Below are 20,223 nucleotides of genomic sequence, written 5' to 3' on the forward strand. Positions count from 1 at the left end.
AGTACATTAGGGGGCATTATAGACAAATAGCAGGGGACCTTTTTACCCATAAAGTGGATCACCGTACCAGAGGCCTCCCCTTCAGACTAGAAGAAAAGAACTTTCATTTGAAGCAACGTAGGGGGTTCTTCACAGTCAGGACAGTGAGGTTGTGGAATGCACTGCCGGGTGATGTTGTGATGCTGATTCAGTTAATGACTATAAGAATGGCTTGGATGATTTTTTGGACAGACATAATATCAAAGGCTATTGTGATACTAAGCTCTATAGTTAGTATAGATATGGGTATATAGAATTTAATTAAAAGTAGGGAGGGGTGTGTGTATAGATGCTGGGTTTTCATTTGGAGGGGTTGAACTTGATGGACTTTGTCTTTTTTCAACCCAATTTAACTATGTAACTAACTATGTAGTATTGAAACCTTACAGTGGTAACAACCACCATGCAGCATTGTTCTACCTAGCAATTATTGAGCAGAAATCCAGCAGGGTGCACAGGAACAGCATTCAAAACTTGGAATAATATAATTATATTTAGCAATTTATATGAACTTAATATAATCAAAGTTGTATTCATTTGTCTTTCATTCCACTTAAACAGATGCTAGGTTATGGACATCAATATACAGTATTATATCAGATAAAGCATGCAACAGTATTATGATTAACATCAACGGGAGGTAACAAGTTGCTTTAATGTTGTAAATGCCACTGCTTGATGTTGGCCAACATGATAAGTCTCTCGGGTGTAGATGTGTGAAGCAGGTCCAGTGAGTTGTGCATCTAGTGGTCATCAGACTTGGCCTCGTCTTGCATTTTTCCATGGTTTAAAATGGGCTTAAAGACAATATTATCTACATTAGATAACTGAAGGTGTACAGTACTCTGCTTATCATATGTCAGCTAGACAAATGATTACTTACCATGATTTTCCTATCGCGGACAACTCTATATTGGTAGCCAGCCCTCCTGATCTTGCCAGAAGGACCATTGCAAAGCTTTAAAAGACCATCCCCAAACCTTTTTCATCATCTTAGTGGCAAGCTTCTAAAAAGGTACCAGAGAAAGGTCTGTTGACAAGGAGATGACTAGCTAAGGGAAATCATTGTAAATACGATACAGTTCTCCCTCAACAACTCCGTGTCAGCACAAAGTGGCAAGGTAGCAAGGAAACATCCCTAAAATGGGAGGTTAATACAGCCAACCACATTGCAGAAAATGCAAGTGCGGACACAAAAGGTAATTTCAGGTGCAGAATTTAATGAGATATAAGAACTCTCACTAAGAGCATAAAATCTGAATAAGGAGCAGAAACCTTCCAATAGGTAGCCAGGTGAGGCCAGATATGACAGGGAGTCGTATATAGGAGTGCTATAAATTCAAATACATTCAGCTTGCATTGACCCTAAAACCCAGCAACATGGAATAATAACATGCCTTGTATAAAATATCAAATGTCAAACACATATAAAGGTCACAAATAAGTAGGTATGAACACAGAAGAAAACTTCTCCCAGCCAAAATAATAGATAGGAGATGTATTAAACTGAAATGAGGGCTGTGTTTTTTGTGGCAAACACAGATAATCTCTGCCATATCTATTGCCTAAAAACAAGCCGAGTTTAATGATCCATTAATTTAATGATCCAGTTTAATGATCACTTGAAATTCTGCACTGCAGGTAAATGACCCCAAATAGTTTCACAATGATAAACAAAGGCAAATATGAAGAAAAAGAGATAACACATATAACGGTACATTTGTGTAATCCCAAAATGAGTGCAGCTTTGCCAGGACTGGATCAAAAGCAGGTTATTTCCCCTAATAAAGCAATTAGTCCCTCTGAAAACCAACCTTTAGGAATTAGAGCTATAACCAAAGTCGATGAAATACCCAATATATTCTATATTATTACAACTTAGCAAAAAAAGCTATTGACAGAGCCCCGAGCCACCCTCTACATAATGCAGAATTGACAGTTTACCTACTGTCTGCTTCTTAGTCTTAGTCTAGCAATAACATTTTCTGCATCCCAACAAGTACACTAACAGATCCTTACACCATATAATGTAAATAATAATATTCATTATTATTAGTGATGGGCGAATTTATTTGCCAGGCGCGAATGAATGGCAAATTCATGCAATTCGCCGCCCGCAAATAAATTTTCGAAAACCCCCTGCGAAAATTCGCCCGCAAATTTGCGCCGGTATCCAAAAAACAGATGCCGGTGTCCAAAAAACAGACACCGGCGTCAAAATCGAGACGCCGGTGCCGTTTTGTAAATTTTCCAGTGAAGCGAAACGCCCCAAATTCGCCCATAACTATTTATTATGATCAGATCACAGCCAGACCACAAGACCTCAGCAGAAAATAACAATGCTATGGATTTTGACTTTGAAATAATCACATCACATTCAAAGCAGTCCATAACTCTGCCCCATTCATGTCCAGATACTCATCAAAGTGCTTTTTATGAGTGTAATATTCTAGTTTGGGATTTTTTTTTAGCCCAATTCCACTTACTTCCAAATGGAACATTTAATAAAGTCTAAAGAATATCCAGAATACATCATCATTACATTATCATCTTCATCTTCCAATGTTTTGCAGTCCATGCAATTTCCAGCTGCCCACCAGTTTTGCCGGCAGCATTCAATTGACTTGAATGGTATTTGCCTGTATGCTACTGCTGAGTAGAACCATCTCACTCGCAGGTAGCTCTGTATTTAAGGGGTGGACATAGCTCTGTACACTCTGTAATGGATTCCAGAGACCTGCCTCACACGGGGGTCAGGCAATTATGGCTCAAAAATACTCAATGCCCTCAGGCCCTAGAATTATTGCAGTGTGTAATTATCAGTTTGGCAGTTTCTTCGAGCAGCCATAATATCTGTACAAGTTATTGATCCTGCAGAGCCACATGACGTACATTTAACTTCTGATTTTAGGCAAGTCAGTATCCTAGCCCCAGAACTAAATTAGTTAGAAGATTAGTTAATCATAACTAAATACATACAGATTGGCCGACACTTACTAAACCAGCATATTGCTACACCCAGTAAACCCGTTACACCCAGTGACATTAACATATTGCAAGAGACTGGCTCCAAAGAAAAAAAAAATCTAAAGTAGACTTCAACTGGGAGAATCATTAACAAGTAAAATTCAGTAAAATCCCCTTTATAATAAAATACAAAATCAATATTGTTACCTTGCCTGAAGCTCATGGAACTACATCCTGGGCTGCTAAGCTATTGAGTGGGAGAGGAACCTTCTTATTGTATACGGCTAAAGGCTGCTCAGAAAGAAGAATAACCTGATTCCCATCCGTTATTAATATATGCACAAACAGGAATTACAACTGAAACGGCTCAGAGGCAAGTTCAATGACTGTTCAAGAGCCTTCTCATTTCAGGCTTGCAAAAACACCTTCTGCCATATTACTGAGCTGGATGACTAAAGAGCTTATAGGCCATGGGCCCAATTTTTTTTACCTCAACCTTTTTAAACAAAATTCAAAGCGAGGCAGTTGGCTTTGATGTTTCATTTAAAGGAGAAGCAAAGGTTGAAACTAAGAATGTTTTATCAGAAATGGCTATATAAATACACCAGCAATTCCTCAAAGTAATGCTTCTCTGAGTCCTCAGTCAAAAGGAACACCACATTTCTTTTCTTCTATTGAGTACACATGGGCTTCTTCTTCCTGGTTTCAGCTTAAACCTCCAAGGCATGAGTTTGAGCATGCTCAGTTTGTTCCTCTCTCCTTCCCTTCTCTGTCCTTCCTCCTCTACTCCCTTCTGTAATCTGAGCCCAGAGCTATGAGTGAGCAGGTAGGAAGTGATGTCACACCAAGCTAATATGGCAGCTGCTATCCTAAACAAACTGAAAGAGCTTCTATAGTTGTGTACTCAAGTTTGGTAAAGCATTCTACAGAATAAATAACATTCTAGCTTGCACTATTGTGGCTAACCTATTGGCAATAAACCACCTTGGTATCTTTCCTTTAAAGCATTTCCCCAACATGGTGGGAAAAGGTGAAAAGAATCCATAAGATTTAGGCTAAATACTTTTAACTATTCAACCTGTGACACCTCAATCACATATCTGTAAAAATAAAGAGGGGTATTAGAGCCATATACACCAATGCCAGCAGATGTCTGGTAGCTGAGCAAGTAAGAGGACAAAAGACCCCTTAGACTTAACCCTCATTTTCTAGATTTTTTTGCTGACAGGCCTAATGCTTTCCCGAGTAGAGATGTCGCGAACTGTTCGCCGGCGAACTTGTTCGCGCGAACATCGGGTGTTCGCGCTCGCCGGAAGTTCGCGAACGTCGCGCGACGTTCGCCATTTTGGGTTCGCCATTGTTGGCGCTTTTTTTTGCCCTCTCACCCCAGACCAGCAGGTACATGGCAGCCAATCAGGAAGCTCTCCCCTGGACCACTCCCCTTCCCTATAAAAACCGAAGCCCTGCAGCGTTTTTTCACTCTGCCTGTGTGTGCTGAAGAGATAGTGTAGGGAGAGAGCTGCTGCCTGTTAGTGATTTCAGGGACAGTTGAAAGTTTGCTGGCTAGTAATCGTTTTGATACTGCTCTGTTATTGGAGGGACAGAAGTCTGCAGGGGTTTGAGGGACATTTAAGCTTAGGTAGCTTTGCTGGCTAGTAATCTACCTTCTACTGCAGTGCTCTGTATGTAGCTGCAGTGGGCAGCTGTCCTGCTTCTGATCTCATCTGCTGACTGCTGCAATAACAGTAGTCCTTGTAAGGACTGCTTTTATTTATTTTTTTGTTGTTTTACTACTACTACTACTACTACTATAAGAGCCCAGTGCTATTAGTCTAGCAGTGTTGGGGAGTGGGACTGGTGTGCTAATCTGCTGCTCCTAGTAGTTCAGCAGCACCAACTTTAATTTTTTTTTTTTAATATTCATTTTTTTTTTATTTTACTTTTTTTTATTTTACTACCGCTGTAGTAGTGTATAAGTTGACCTTTTAGGCATTATTTGCCCTGTAGGCATTTTTTGCCCAGTGTGTTATTCAACCAACTGCCATCTAGCTGTGTGACCTTGTTCACATTCTGTCTAAATATCCATAATATTACCGTCTCCAGAAAAAACACCGGAGTGACTTTTTTCAAGCAGCCATAATATATTTTACGTAATCCGTATCCACCGCTGTAGTAGTGTATACGTTGACCTTGTAGGCATTATTTGCACAGTGTTTTCTTCAACCCGCCATCTAGCTGTGTGAGCTTGTTCACATTTTGTCTAAATATTGATAATATTATCGTCTCTAGAAAAACCTCTGTGCTTCAGTGGCTGCAACCAAAAAAATTTATATTTTCAGCATTTATATGGCATATTTTTTCTGGCAACTGTGCTTCAGTGGCTGCGTCCAAAAAAACTGGGCAAACAATGCCTACAAGGTCAACGTATGGCAGTTGTTTAAAGAGAACAGTAGATTACTAGCCAGCAAAGCTACCTAAGCTAAAATGTCCCTCAAATCCCTGCAGACTTCTGTCCCTCCAATACAGAGCAGTATCAAGCAGATTACTAGCCAGCAAGCTTACTATCATCTGTCCCTGAAATCACTAACAGCTCTCCCCCTACACTATCTCTTCCAAGCACACACAGGCAGATTTTTCAGATACATTTTTGCCCTTGATCCCCCTCTGGCATGCCACTGTCCAGGTCGTTGCACCCTTTAAACAACTTTAAAATCATTTTTCTGGCCAGAAATGTCTTTTCTAGATGTTAAAGTTCGCCTTCCCATTGAAGTCTATGGGGTTCGCGAACCGTTCGCGAACCGCTCGCATTTTTGCGCAAGTTCGCGAATATGTTCGCGAACTTTTTTTCCGACGTTCGCTACATCCCTATTCCCGAGGCTAAAAAGAAAATAGTTTATTTTGATGGAAGGGGGTTCAAACGATGGTTCAAATGGAATGAGTTTGGTCTTCTTAAGCTTTTTTTTAAGGTTCTTCTGGTAGAAACAAGACAGAGGGTAATCCTCTTGGTGCTGACATGAAGTTGTCCAGGACTAGAAAATTCCCAAAAAAGTTTGTGAATGCTAGTTATTACTACTGCAAAACCTTGGTATATATTACACTATAATTTACACTATAACATGTTCTAATACATCTTTTCATATTCATAGGATAGAAAGGCTACAGCCATCTGCATAGTATTTACCATTCCATCTCATTAATCTCTGATGCGTATAAAAGCTTCCATGAAGGCATGCAATTGCTCTACTGAATGAGTTACTAACCAGCCCTGCAGCTTTCATAGGTCTTTATACTTATGTTTTCTCCAAAAACCACACTAGCAGCTCTGCAATTATAATGGATTCTCCCTGCAAAACTTGTCCAAGCTTACCCTAACATTTTCCTTAAATCTGGTCTACCTCCCAAAGTAGCAGGAAATTTCCCCTGGCCGAGGATTGAGTACATAAACAATACCTAAATCTGTGGCTTTCCTCCACTGTGTTGGGTAAGCTGTTTGTGATATGATAAGTGGGGGTTGTAGATTTTACTTATTTTGAAGATTTTCCCTTATCTCTTTTTTCAAGAATTGTTCTCTAGGGGGCACATTTACTAATGGTCGAATATCGAGGGTTAATTAACCCTCGATATTCGACCGTCGAAGTAAAATACTTCGAATATCGAAGTCGAAGGATTTACCGCATTTCCTACGATAAAACGATCGAAGGAAAAATCGTTCGATCGATTCGAAGGATTTTAATCCATCGATCAAACAATTTTCCTTTGATCAGAAATTGGTTAGAAAGCCTATGGGGACCTTCCCCGTAGGCTAACATTGATGTTCGGTAGGTTTTAGGTGGCGAAGTAGTTGGTCGAAGTTTTTTTTAAAGAGACAGTACTTCGACTATCGAATGGTCGAATAGTCGAGCGATTTTTAGTTCGAATAGTTCGGTTCTAAGTCGTGGTCGAAGGACGAAGTAGCCAATTCGATGGTCAAAGTAGCCAAAAAAAACATTCGAAATTCGAAGTATTTTTTCTTCTATTCCTTCACTCGAGCTAAGTAAATGTGCCCCTAGATGTTTCAAATTGTCATTTCTCTTTAGAAAGTCCTTATTTAAGCCTCAGTTTAGCAACACTGTCTGATCCTTTAGTTAATATGGGAACACCCTAGTTGCTAGCTAATAAAATACACTATTCTTTGTAGCTCATTCATGGCCTTGTTTAGTATCTAACCCCAAAGTTGGAGATTTTTAGAACAAACTCTGTTGATTTGATGCATTTTTTAGTTTATTCGTAAGTGCATGGCTGAACATTTTATTGGCCATAGTTCAGCTAAAACACTGCAACTATTTCAAGCACATTTGAATACAGAAGGCAGAGAGCGTTTTCTCACCTGTTTCTCATCTTTTCCATTGGGATTATGTAGGAGAATGAAGAAAGGGGCGTAAACAATTTGTAACAGACCTAATATGACCATTAACCAGGTGAATCCGATGACACTTGCAATGGCTCCACCGAATAATGGGCCTAAGGAGTCACAACAGAAACAAATAGACAGGTTAAAGGGGACCCGTCACCAAAAAAAATTATTCAAAATCCTATTTTATCAGATTAGTCAAGGATAATGAACTTTAATTACACTACATAAATTATTTGAATCTTATTTCCTTCAGTCTGGGATTTCAAAATTATAGCAAGCAGGCAGCAGCCATTTTGTGGACACTGTTATTAAGACAAGCCTTGTATCATCTCAGAATCTTGTTTGTGCACCAGAATGGGGGACCTGATGTCCATCCCCATGTCCTGGTTACACAATTAAATGGTGAAGAGAACTGGGGAATGTGGGGAGAGCAGTGACATCTAGGAAGTGCTGAATGGAAAGTGAAAGTAATTGCCTGCCCCACCTCTATGCCACAGGCATAGAGGAGGGGGCAGACAATATTTGATTGGCAACTGAGATGTTTAAATGAGCTTACAACAGCTATGAATGCTTTAATAAAAAATAGAAATTGGATTTCATGTTTAATTTGAAAAGGACTTTTATTATACAGATTTTTGTGTCTGGGTGACAGGTCCACTTTAACTGGCTCCATATAAAAATTGACCATAGTATTTGTGATCGGGTCCTTAGATGTGATATAGCCATGAAGAATATGTTTCCACTTACAGGGTTATGTAATAGAAGGTATACAATTAGTAGTGATGGGCGAATTTTTTTGCCAGACGCAAATTTGCGCAATTCGCTGCCAGCGAATAAATTAGCGAAACGGGCGTGAAAACAAATTGGACACCGGCGTCCGTTTTTTGGACGCTGGTGCATTTTTGCCGGCGAATGTGCGCCAGCGTCCAAAAAAAAGGAAGCCGGCATCAAAAACGAGACTCAAATGTTCGCGAAAAATTCGCCTTTTCGCGAATTTTTCACCGTTTCGCAAATTTCGCAGGAAAGTGAAACGGCACAATTGCGCCCATCACTAAAAATTAGCTACAATCAAATGTTTGCTTACAAACTGGCAGCCAGTACACGCTGTGAAAATTGTTCCATTTATTATAGAATTCCAGAATAATTTTGGCCTTGTGGAAAGCCATGCCTGCTAAAAATTGCACATTAGGTACAGGTATGGGATCTGTTATCTGGAAACCAGGTATCCAGAAAGTGCCGAATCATGGAAAGGCCATCTCCCATAGACTCCACTTTATCCAAGTACATTGTATTTGATCCAAACTAAGATATAATGAATTCTTATTGGAAGCAAAACCAGTCTACTGGGTTTATTCAGGGGGTTATTTAATTGAGGTTTTGAGGGTAGTTTCACTAAAAATATTTTTTTTTTATTGTGCTCCGAAGCTGCTAAAAGCCCGAATCCAAAATAAATAAATAAATCCAGCTAAAGCCTGTCGAGGTCATGTAGAAGTCAATGGCAGATGTCCCTTGAAAAATCTGAAGATTTTTTTTTGCCTTCATAATTTCTCAGGTTTTTACAGTTGTTTTCTCTTAAGAACTAAATCAATTCAAGGTTGTTTTTCAGTGATAACTCAATTAATTTGAGTATTCAAGTTTTCCCCCTGCATTAATTCAACTTTTTTACATTTGGGTTTTTTCTTAAATAACCAAACATTTGAGTTGTGAATTTATTCAAGGTAGAAAAAAACCTCACAAACTCGGCCTTTGATAAATAACCCCCTTAATGTTTACATGGTTTTCTAGTAGACTTAAGGTATGAAGATTCAAAGTACAGATAGATCCGTTATCCTGAAAACCCTAGCATTCTGGATAACAGGTCCCATATCTATACAAGTGGTGGCTAATACTTTAAGGGAATTACGTTATTTTCAGTGTGTGCTACAACATTATTAGCATCTATTATTGCAGGGTGGCAGCAGCTTGAGGTTCCCATGGTGTCAAAAGCCACAATAACCGGCTGTTCATCAGAGAAGAGTGGGTGGGGACATTGGCGCTGTGTGTTTAGATACTATACCTTTAATGAATGGCATCAATATGTGCAACATTTGTATTCATTTTAGTGAGACTGCACTTGCACCCTGTGTATTTATGAGCTTTATTGCAGCAATTTAGAGGAGAATGGAAGGACTATAAAGTGTGTGTGTTGGTCAAAATGTAAAACTCCAAAATGAAAAACTAATTTGCCCTTTACACCACACATACCTATTGTAGAAATAAACAGAAAATATATATTGATGGCCATGGATTATATATTATTGCCCATATACAATGAGTGTTGGGTAATTCCTCACCTACAGCAAATCCAAGACACAAAGCTGTATCAGTTATGGCGTATATTCCACCATAGGATGATGTGTGACGCAGATCAATGAGATACGCCATCAGTGGTATTACTGACGCCCCCACCAAGGAAGTACCAATTCCTATCAAAATGGTTGGTCCAATGAGTTCAAAGATATTTCCAGCTAAAGGCAACTAGGACAGAGAAGAAAGGTTAGTATTGTCATTATTATACATGGAACAAATCTCAAGTAGACATTTGGGTCAGGTGGCTCATGATGTCCTACAAATAGTGATGGGCCAATCTGACCCGTTTTGCTTCACCAAAAAATTTGTGAAACTGCAAAAATTTAGCAAAATGCATTGAAGACTATAGAAATTTTTCTAGTCTATTTGAGTCATTTTTGCAGCGAAACTTGCCGAAAAATTACGATCACTAACTGCAATGTTAATCCATTATGAAAAGATTATTCTCACACCTTGAAATGAATGCTGGGTGGCATGCTATAATATTGTGCATAGTGGTGATAGCAGAGTAGAAAGAGGTATAAAAGGGTGTTATGTAATATAAGACACTAAGGGGGTTATGTAATAAAAGGCACTAAGTTTGCCCACGGGCAGTTACCCCTTATTGAATTTAATGGTCACCTGTTTAAAAGCAAGCATCTTATTGGTTGATATGGGGTTACTGCTCCTAACAATTGAATTTATAGATTTTTTTCATGAATCTGTAAAAATGTGTGTTTTTTTTCTATATTTCTTTAAAACTCTATAAATTCAAGATTTATTAAGTGTAAAAATCATGAAAAACTCTAAAAGTTGTCAGGGCACCATAGAAATCAATGGACGCTGCGCTGAACCTATTCGACCATTTTTAATCAATTTGGACATTTAGAGGTTTTCAGATTTTTTTTTTGGTAGGAATGGTCTGAAAAACGTGAATTTTTGGAGGTTTTTGAGGTATTCCTCATTGTTCAGCATTTTTTTTCATTCATACTTTTTATATTCTGATCTTTTAATAATTTCCAATGGTTTTAATGAAAGTGAGTTTATTCATGGTTTCACAACACCTACAAAACCACTAAAATGAGACTGTTACTCCATATTTGCCCAGGATCAGTATAATAAATGCTTAGAGCACGCTGAGCAATTTTACATTTCCTTTAATGGAATACTGAACAGAATATTTTCCCTTCTATAAGTAAAATTCCTCAGCACAAAACATGCACAATAAGGAATGCCAGTACTCACAAACATTATCCCGATTCCTTGAATAATGAATCCAAGCAAAATGCATAGCCACCTAGAGTGTGAAAAAATAGGTCAGTCATCAGGTCTTTAATATCCATCAGTCCATAGAATTGCTTTCTTCCTTCTATCACACAAGCCCACCTCTTAATGGTTTCCTTTTCACTCACCTCCCCCATTTTAAGGACAGAAATGCAAATCCATTAAGAGTCAAAATGCAGGTGATTGTAGCTGGAGCAAGGGCCAGACCTAAGGGGAAAATATGTTTGAAAATAAGGTGAAACTTAGAATTCAAAACCCCAGAGGAAGTCACTGGATTCCAGTCTAGACATGATCTTCTGACTATAACAGTCACCTTTGTCCATGGTCGTAGCCCTCAGCTACTCAGGTGCCGCCAGGTCTTGAATCCAGCAACTCCCACAGGGACAATCAAGGGAGTCAAACATAGAGCAGGAAAGGAGCCAGTAAATAGGGATGGGCGAATTTTTTCCCTTGTTTCGCTGTGAAAATTACGCCCATAGACTTGTATGGCGTTGTGCGTCAAAAAAGAATTTAGCCTCGCGACAAAAATCATGTGACCACCATAGACTTTAATGGCCGTCAGCGACATTTCGACGGCGGCGGATTTTTGGCGAAACGAAATGGTTCTAATTCGCCCATCCCTACCAGTAAAGACTGAATAATTGTAGTCAGGCAGACCGGGTCAGTACCAGAAAAACAACACGTGAGTCAAATGTTAGATCAGTAACAGGCTGGTGTCAGAACCAGAAAATCCCAAGGACCAGGAATCATAGACAGGCAATCAGCACCAAGGAATAAGCAAGCTTGACCCACATAACATTTAATATTGCTTTTAAAAAATCTGCCATTAGTTAGCAGAAGGTCTCTTTAAAACACAAATTTATAGGCTTGACTGTCAACAACTTACCTAGCTGATAGCTGGGGGCACACATGTGTTGCAACATTCTTATAGGCAGAGTTGCTTGCAATATGCCAGAGCTGAATTTAGTCAGGAAGTATCCCACTAAAGAGAAACAACAAAAGCATCTTACAAGATCATGGTGCACATTAAGGCCTTGTTCACACAGAATAGCAGCATTATTAAGGCGCATTATATCAACAACACTTAAGTTTATGCGTTCATGGTAGAATATTAGTGTGTATGAAGGCTACAATTACTCTTGCATTTATCTTGCATACATCGTCTTTTTTATTATCAAAGACATGGACAGAAACATGAACCTGGGCAGAACCTCCCACACTTCTTTCTTGTAAAATCTTCCCACTTAACTTATCACAACTCTTTAACTGTCCTTCCTTTGAAACTCATTAATGGGGCAAATTCACTAAGCGCCGAACGCTAGCGTTACTTCGCTAGCGTTTGGCATTTTCGTTACTGCACAAATTCACTAACGAACGCTGGCGTAGTTTTGCTAGTGTTACTTCGCACCCTTACGCCTGGCGAATTTTCGCTAGCGACGTAACTACGCAAATTCACTAAACGCTACCTTTTACGCTAGACTTCCTTCGCCACCTCAGAACAGGCGAAGCGCAATAGAGTAGATAGGGATTGCTTCAAAAAAAGGCCAATTTTTTTCTAAGTCCCAAAAAACGCTGGCGTGTTTTCTACATTATGGGTGATAGGCTGAAAAAGATCAAATTTATTTTTGGGGCTCTCCTCCTTCCCCCTTCATCTCCTGACTCATGGCAACTTACCTAGACAGTGGGCACATGTGTAGGGCAAAATAAAAATTTTATTTGATGTTTTGAAGCTTTTCTAGCCATTTGTAGTGCTGATACCTATTCCTCCATTGAAATTTGAATTTGGCGCCGTATGCAAATTAGCCTTCGCTAGCGTAACTTCGCTTTACTTAGCGAATCAAAGCTAGCGCAACTTCGCAACCTTACGCTACCCCTGAGCGCAACTTCGGATTTTAGTGAATTTGCAAAGTGCTGGCGAAACTACGCCTGGTGAAGTGTGGTGAAGTGCGGCGAAGTTACGCCTGGCGCAACTACGAATCTTAGTGAATTTGCCCCATTGCCTCTTGCAATCAGACTTTGAAAAAACCTCCAGGCCTTCAAATTCTCCCTCAACTCCTCTTCCATGATTAAATACTAAACTCTCCTAATATCAGCCACCCTTCTTAATTCCTACTCTCCTCCCATAAACCCTGAAAACTGGTCAACACAACAGATCTAGTATCTGAAGAACAATGCATTTCTTCTAGGATTTTCACTCTTATTGTCTCTTAATACTCTGCAGATGTCCAGAAACATTCTTCCCACACAGAATGTTATTATGGTTTTAGTAAAGCCTAGGGAAAGTAGTCTGGGACAGTCAGCCACTTTGCTTTTCTAGTTAATAACGGAATCTGCATGTGTTATTTGCTTATGAGACTATCTAATATTGTAGAATTATTTTGGTTTGTTCCCCTTTGTCTACCAAAATGCTATATATATATATATATATATATATATATATATATATATATATATATATATATATATATATATATATAATACTTGAAAAAAGACTGCACTCACAGGACTTTCGCAAGAAAATAAGCCCCCATGGGCTGTGACATTTATTCCTCAACGTTTCGGCTAGTACACTCTAGCCGTCCTCAGGAGGTAAAACATAACACACAGTGAGGTCCTAAATAACATACAAAGATTGGCGCCAAAAGTAGTGTCATGACGTCATCAAGGTGCGCCCCCCAGCATGGGGAGATAAACAAATAAACCACGTGTATAGTGAGCAAGAGAATTAAAGCCATCAGGGCAGATTGTATCCATCGTGATCGTGCTTAGTGTGATCGTTCCTTAGACCTTTCCTTTTTTCAAGTATTATATATAATTCCGTTACCAGCACCTAGGCGAGTACCTATCTTATTGTGGAGTGCACCATTGCGGATCTATATATATATATATATATATATATATATATCATCATCATCATTTATTTATATAGCGCTGTCAAGATACGCAGTGCTTAATAATAATATATAGCATAATACATAGCATTATGGTAGACAAAGGGGAATAAACCAAAAATAATTCTACAATATTAGACTGTCCCAGACTACTTTCCCTAGGCTTTCCTAAAACCATCATATATATATATATATATATATATATATATATATATATATATAGTAGTCCCACAGTATGAGGATCGCACACCATAAGTACATAGAGTCCTGGGTGCCAGTCTTAAGAAAACATCAATATCCACAGAGATGACGGCACTCCAGTGTGTAATCAACAAGGCAGGAACAACATCTTACTTCAAAGGTTTATTGTAGACCAAATATATATATAGCTAGATAAAGAGATATATAGACAAATACAAGAGTCCTCTGCACTCAACCCATTATCAATATATTTAAGACAGAGACATTTTGTGCATACTGCTACTGCAAAATGCCTTACCCTTTAAACAAAACAGGGATTGTTTGTCCATATATTGCAATATATTTAAGCTGGCCAACTACGTCAAAGTCATCCCATATCTGGCCAGTCCTACACTCAATTTTCATCTGATACATAAAGAATTCTATTGCTTCATTATATTTAAGTGTAGGACTGGCCAGATATGGGATGAATTCTGGTACTTTCTTTAATTATCACACAATTGGCATTACCAATAGTCACCAAAATGTAAGGATCGGTGAGTAGAGTCCGATAAGGTGTTGCAGGAACACTCTATAAAGAGGAAAAAAAGTATTACAAGGAGCCAATATACTCTTTGTCTTTCTGAACCTCAGTAAGTATGAAAGCAGGTACTTACTCCTGGGGAAAATTTTGTTGGATTAAATATACACAGCCGGAGGGCTAAAGGCAATGTAGAAAAGGAATATCAGCAGTGTGGCCAAACACACATCATATTATTACATTCATGCAAATATATACAGTATCTGTACAATTTTTGACAGTGTACAGATAGAAAAGTAATGCTGAAATTGTATACAATATATATTTTACATACACGTGTTTACATGACAAATAATATATATATAAAAATCTCTTTTACACCCATCCAGCAGAGTCACAGCTGCTATGACCAAGAGTGGAGAGGACTTCCCCAAAAACCCATTCATGAGAGATCCAAAGGGAGCACCAACTGCACAGGGGAGACAACGGGATAGTAAAAGTTATTATTTGATACTGTACATATATATATTTATAAATAAATTGCTTTGTATATATTAGACTCCTAAAGGTTTGTATACCAGTGGATCAAAGTCTCCCTCTACATTGTACCATTCACAGTCAGGTATAAACCTTTGCAGCCCAGAGTATTTATTTTAAGGGCAGGGCAAAGTCAATTACTAAATTCATACACAGTCTATTCAATGAGCCCACCGAACAAGCATCATAGAATGAAATACAAGTGTCATCTTTAGAGTAACATATCGTTCCACCCTGCAACGCCAGCACTGTCCATATTAATGAGCAGGACATAAACAGTTCTTTAGAAAGTGAGATTTTTAGGTTGTATTACCTGCTAATGACTTGATCTCCTCTATGTAGCTCTTTAGAGTCCATATTGGCCTGTACTTTATTCTATTTTTCTCACCATTGTACTGCTCCCTGCTGGCTCTCACAATTTTCTCCCTACCAACATTCTTTCCGCATCTCTTGGGGTGGCATGACATACTTTTTGTTTACTATTACTATAATAAATTCATGTTGTGTTTTTAGATTACCTTTCAATTTACATACACCATCAAGCTGTATATATTTATTTATAGGCTCTCTCTGTTTTGAGAAGATAACAAACTATTTATAAGGCAAACAGCAAGACAAACCTGTTGTCAATAGCTCTACTTATTGCCAACCTACACCTTATTTATGTTTGTAACTTACACACCAACTGATACTTTAAGGGGCCGATTCACTAAGCTCGAGTGAAGGATTCGAATTAAAAAAATTCGAATTTCGAAGTATTTTTTGGGTACTTCGACCATCGAATTGGTTAAATTCGTTCGAATTCGAACGAAATCGAACGATTCGAACGAAAAATCCTTCGATCGATCGAACGTAGGATTAGCGCTAAATCGTTTGACTTCGATATTCGAAGTCGAACGATTTTAGTTCCCAGTCGAATATCGAGGGTTAATTAACCCTCGATATTCGACTATTGATGAATCGGCCCCTAAGTGTTACAGGATAGGGAGCTCCTTCCTATTGTCCCTAAATGTTTATTGTTTCATTTTGAACATAACTGTATTATTGTATTGAATTATATTCTATTATGGTATTATTTATTCTCTGCTTTATTAATGTATGGTGATGTGCTATATAAATATACATACAAACATAAAGTAGTGCTCTGCTTGGTTTTCAAACAGGCCTCATAGTGACGTTGTTGGCCCTGTTGTGCATTTCGGTGAGCAAATTCTAAATTAAAGGACATCAGAGACCCGGGTTCAATGCCTGAATATTGGTCTTTCTTGCTAAAGTTCCTGGATGCTCCTAAATTGTTATCGTGCCTTGGTCCATTGGTTCTTGACGGCCTGCTTTGACTTTGACTTCGCTACTTGCTGCCTGCCCTGATCTTGGCAGATCTTGGATACAACTACAAACTCTCCTTACGCCTCACGAATTGGACTTTTCTGCATACAGCTTTCTCCTTGGTCCCCACTCCAAACTGCTAGAGCCGCGAGGCCCTGCCAGTAGAGAAGCCTTATAGCAATACATAACATCAATAAGACCTTGTTGTACTTACCAAGAGCTCCAGCCGCCAAACCACTGGAAGCTATTGCCATGGCGTTTGCTCGTTCCCCGTCATCTGGGTAAATATTTGCTACCAGGGCCAAGCCTGATGGAAATGTACTCAGTTACAATATAAATCATTTTACAGATTATTACAAACTTTACCCAGAATTGGTGCAATGTGATGAGCAGTATGCAGTTGGTACTTTTACAAGAGTAGATTCAATGGCAGTGAAATTAACATATACTGCTCTATGTTAGGAAAAATCTGTATTTGTAATGGGATATGTGATGCGTAGTGTATTTTATGTTAATATGAATTTTACATGTATGGACTAGATTCCATATTCTATAAGAAAGCTGCAACAGCATGTAATGTACATATCCACTGGGGTTTGTTACATGTCAGAAACTGTTTATTGTTCTTAGTTTAGAGTCCTCCACTGGATTTGCTGACACTATTGAAGCATAATCTTCTTTTTAAAGTTGGTCACCCACCTGGTAATTATATTATATGTACCCTACACTCCTTTGTATGGAACGTTTCATGTACAGTACAATGCACAGATCAACTTGACAAACAGCTGCAGGAGTCAAATTATGACCCCAGCTGTAGCAATATTGGGTGTTCCATCCGGCTTCAAATACAGTTTCATGTTAACCACTGATTCGGTTTCACTAAGAAGCAGACCATCAACATTGTTTTTAAGACTTTAATAATATCCCTATAACTGTAACTATAGTTTGCGGTTTCTTATGGGATAGTGTTGTATCATTGTGCTTTAATTCAGCATACAAAGTTTATCCTGAGTAGGGGCAATAACACACAAGGCATAAGGGCAAAAACTCATCAAAAGTATTTTGTTACCTCTATTTCCAGCTTAGCAGGGTCCCTCGCCCTATAACCTGGAAAATTATTAGCCTGAAAGTAACAATGTGACCATGTTTTTTGTTCTTTTTGTTAATCAACATTATGGCTGACTTAAATGGAGTTTTATTACAAAGAAATAAAAATATATATGGTATTTTACCTGCCACAGTTGTAAATGATGATCCAATACCCTGCAAACTCCGGGCCACACAAAGAAAAGCATACTCTTCGCTAAAAGCATACACTGCAAAACAAACCAATCTACATGTATGCATATCTGTATAGGTAGTAAACTTATTGTCTGGCAACACTTGGCAAGTTTAAAGATGCCACTTATGAGGGAGTTAATTTACATTAGCAGGCTTTGCGTTCTGCACCCCCCTTTAATAAAATATGTAAGCCCACATGTAATAAAAGACACTAAGTTTGCCCAGGAGCAGTAACCTATAGCAACCAATAAGATGTTTGCTTCTAAACAGGTGATCAGTAAAAACTACGTGCTCATTGGTCTCTAAGGGTTACTGCTACTGGGCTAACTTAGTGCCTTTTATTACATAACCCCCATAGGATCTTAGCTGATCTCAGTTTTATCTTGAGTCAGGTGCTTTAGCATTTAATCTGTAGAAATCTAGAGAGGTACTGTATTGAGGAACCAAACCCTAGCTAATTCCCAATAAAACTATAAGGAGGTCTCATACAGTAAAACACATGTCACACGACTTCCTACTAAACACGATAACAACGTATGATGCATTTATCAGAACCAAGGATAGAGAAATAAAAAATAATGGCAAACATTATACATTTCTACTAACAAAAACACATTTGTTATTAGTATGTGTTATACTTACTTAAAGTGGATGCAAACACAACAGCAAATCCAACAAGCAATGGGGCATCAAATCCAAATCTAAGGAAAATAGATCAGAGTTATAAGAAAGGGTAAAAAAATATTTATTTGTCTCTAGTGATAGGGTTGACTCGAGATGCCACAGGCTCCTTCTCTGGCAATATAGCCACCAGTGATGCGTTGTCCTCCATATCAAAGGGCCTTTTCACATGAAATATGACATTTGGGGGCCTATTTATTAAGCCTCAAATTTTTTCTGGTTGAGTTTTTAAGGGGAAATTTTTAGAGGGAAAAAGAAAAATCTAACTTTTCAAAATTTATTATGCTCCAAGGCTGCTAAATCGGAATCTAAAAACACTGCTAAAAAAGAGCTAAAATCATTCGAATTCATGTAGAAGTCAAAGGCAGATATCCCTTTTACAATCTGAAGATCATTTCATGATCTTGAGAGTTTTTCGGGCATTTTGATGCTGGACAACTAAAAAAAAGTCAAGGTTTTCAGATGACAACTCAAAAAAGTCAAGGTTTTCCAGCAACAATTCTAAAAAAAATTGCACAAATTTTGTTGAGCCTTTTTCCTGAAAAATTCATTTTGGGTTTTATAGTAAGTTAAGCATAATTGTTTTTGGAAGTTATTCTTAAAATAATAAGATAAATTTGAGTTTTAATAAATACTCCCCCCATAAGATTTGCAGGGAAGTCAGCATTGTCTGAAGGTTTTTATAAACCTCATAGGATTTTCCCATTAATTAACTTACTTGTTGGTTATAGCTCCCACTATGGGGTTTGCCAAAATTTGCATGATGTCCTTAATTGCAAGAAGTAGACCTATTTGCATGTTCTCTCCACGTAAATTGTCATTCCCCTGGTCGAAGCATTCACCAGATCCCTGTTTCCTACTGACATTCTGTTCTTGGTAAATGCCTTCACTTGAGTTATCAAAGAGCGAAAGGTTGGATACAAAAGAGACAGCAGAGGAATTGGATGTTACGTATGTGTTTTCTTTTCCATGTAGAGAGTCAGTCAGTACCGTTGGAAGGATTGGAGCTGCCAGAGAAAGAACATTTGTCAATGACTTGAGTATGGTTGTAGTTGTCTTGCTAATGTTTGTGTTTCTACAAAGTAGTATTCTGGAGAGTAGGAACCCACAGGCACTTGTGGTGAGGAGTATGTTTTTTTTATACTTTGCACCCTTTCTGTATTATATTCTACTTAAAAAATCTTAGAAAAACAGCCAACAATTAAATATCTATCCAGAAAGTCAGCAAAAAACACACAGACCTACCAATAACGGTGTTAAGTATACAGTCCACAAACAGAGCCACCGTCACCACAATAAGAACCACTGTCCGGGACTCACGCTTCTTCTTCAGCCACGGACACAAGCAGCATTCCACCATGGTGTTGTGACATCAACTACTTCTGATTCTGGAAGGGCCTTAAAATCAAAAATGAATATAAATAAACATTATTTCAAGACAATGAGGCCACCAGCTGAAATTAACTTTTCATTGTCCCTCTACATTTGTTAGTTTGTATAATGTATTCAGCAATGACATAATAAATCATAACTAGAGGTTCACCAGTGAATGCTAAGCAACCTTAAGAAACTTATTAACTATGATATGCTGGTTTATCTTAATGTATCTGACTATGGGCTAAATTTAATTCTCACAACTCCATTAAAGTTGATGGGAAAATTAGAATTAGGAGAAAAGGTTTTCTAGTTTAATTGAATCCTCCCCCTTAGAGTACAGAATCCCAAATTGTTTGTGAAAGATTCTGCCATATACCGAACTAAATCTGAACCCTAAT

At 38.3% G+C, this 20,223-nt stretch overlaps 1 protein-coding gene across 1 annotated transcript; it reads right to left on the bottom strand.

Annotated features, from left to right (window-relative positions):
• Window positions 1–618: 618 nt before the first annotated feature.
• Window positions 619–19,866, bottom strand: LOC108711607 (chromaffin granule amine transporter). The gene is made up of 14 exons (XM_018253498.2): window positions 19,694–19,866; window positions 19,167–19,455; window positions 18,410–18,468; window positions 17,719–17,802; window positions 16,701–16,793; window positions 15,003–15,092; window positions 14,760–14,803; window positions 14,614–14,674; window positions 11,898–11,993; window positions 11,140–11,218; window positions 10,973–11,024; window positions 9,733–9,916; window positions 7,373–7,506; window positions 619–836 (listed from the first exon to the last, which is right to left on the bottom strand). Exons 1-14 carry the CDS (start codon window positions 19,806–19,808, stop codon window positions 783–785), a joined length of 1,434 nt encoding a protein of 477 aa, XP_018108987.1. The 5' UTR covers window positions 19,809–19,866; the 3' UTR covers window positions 619–782.
• Between the last annotated feature and the right edge of the window lie 357 nt (window positions 19,867–20,223).

The sequence above is a fragment of the Xenopus laevis genome, chromosome 3L, assembly GCF_017654675.1.
Source record: "Xenopus laevis strain J_2021 chromosome 3L, Xenopus_laevis_v10.1, whole genome shotgun sequence".
Taxonomy (NCBI): domain Eukaryota; kingdom Metazoa; phylum Chordata; class Amphibia; order Anura; family Pipidae; genus Xenopus; species Xenopus laevis.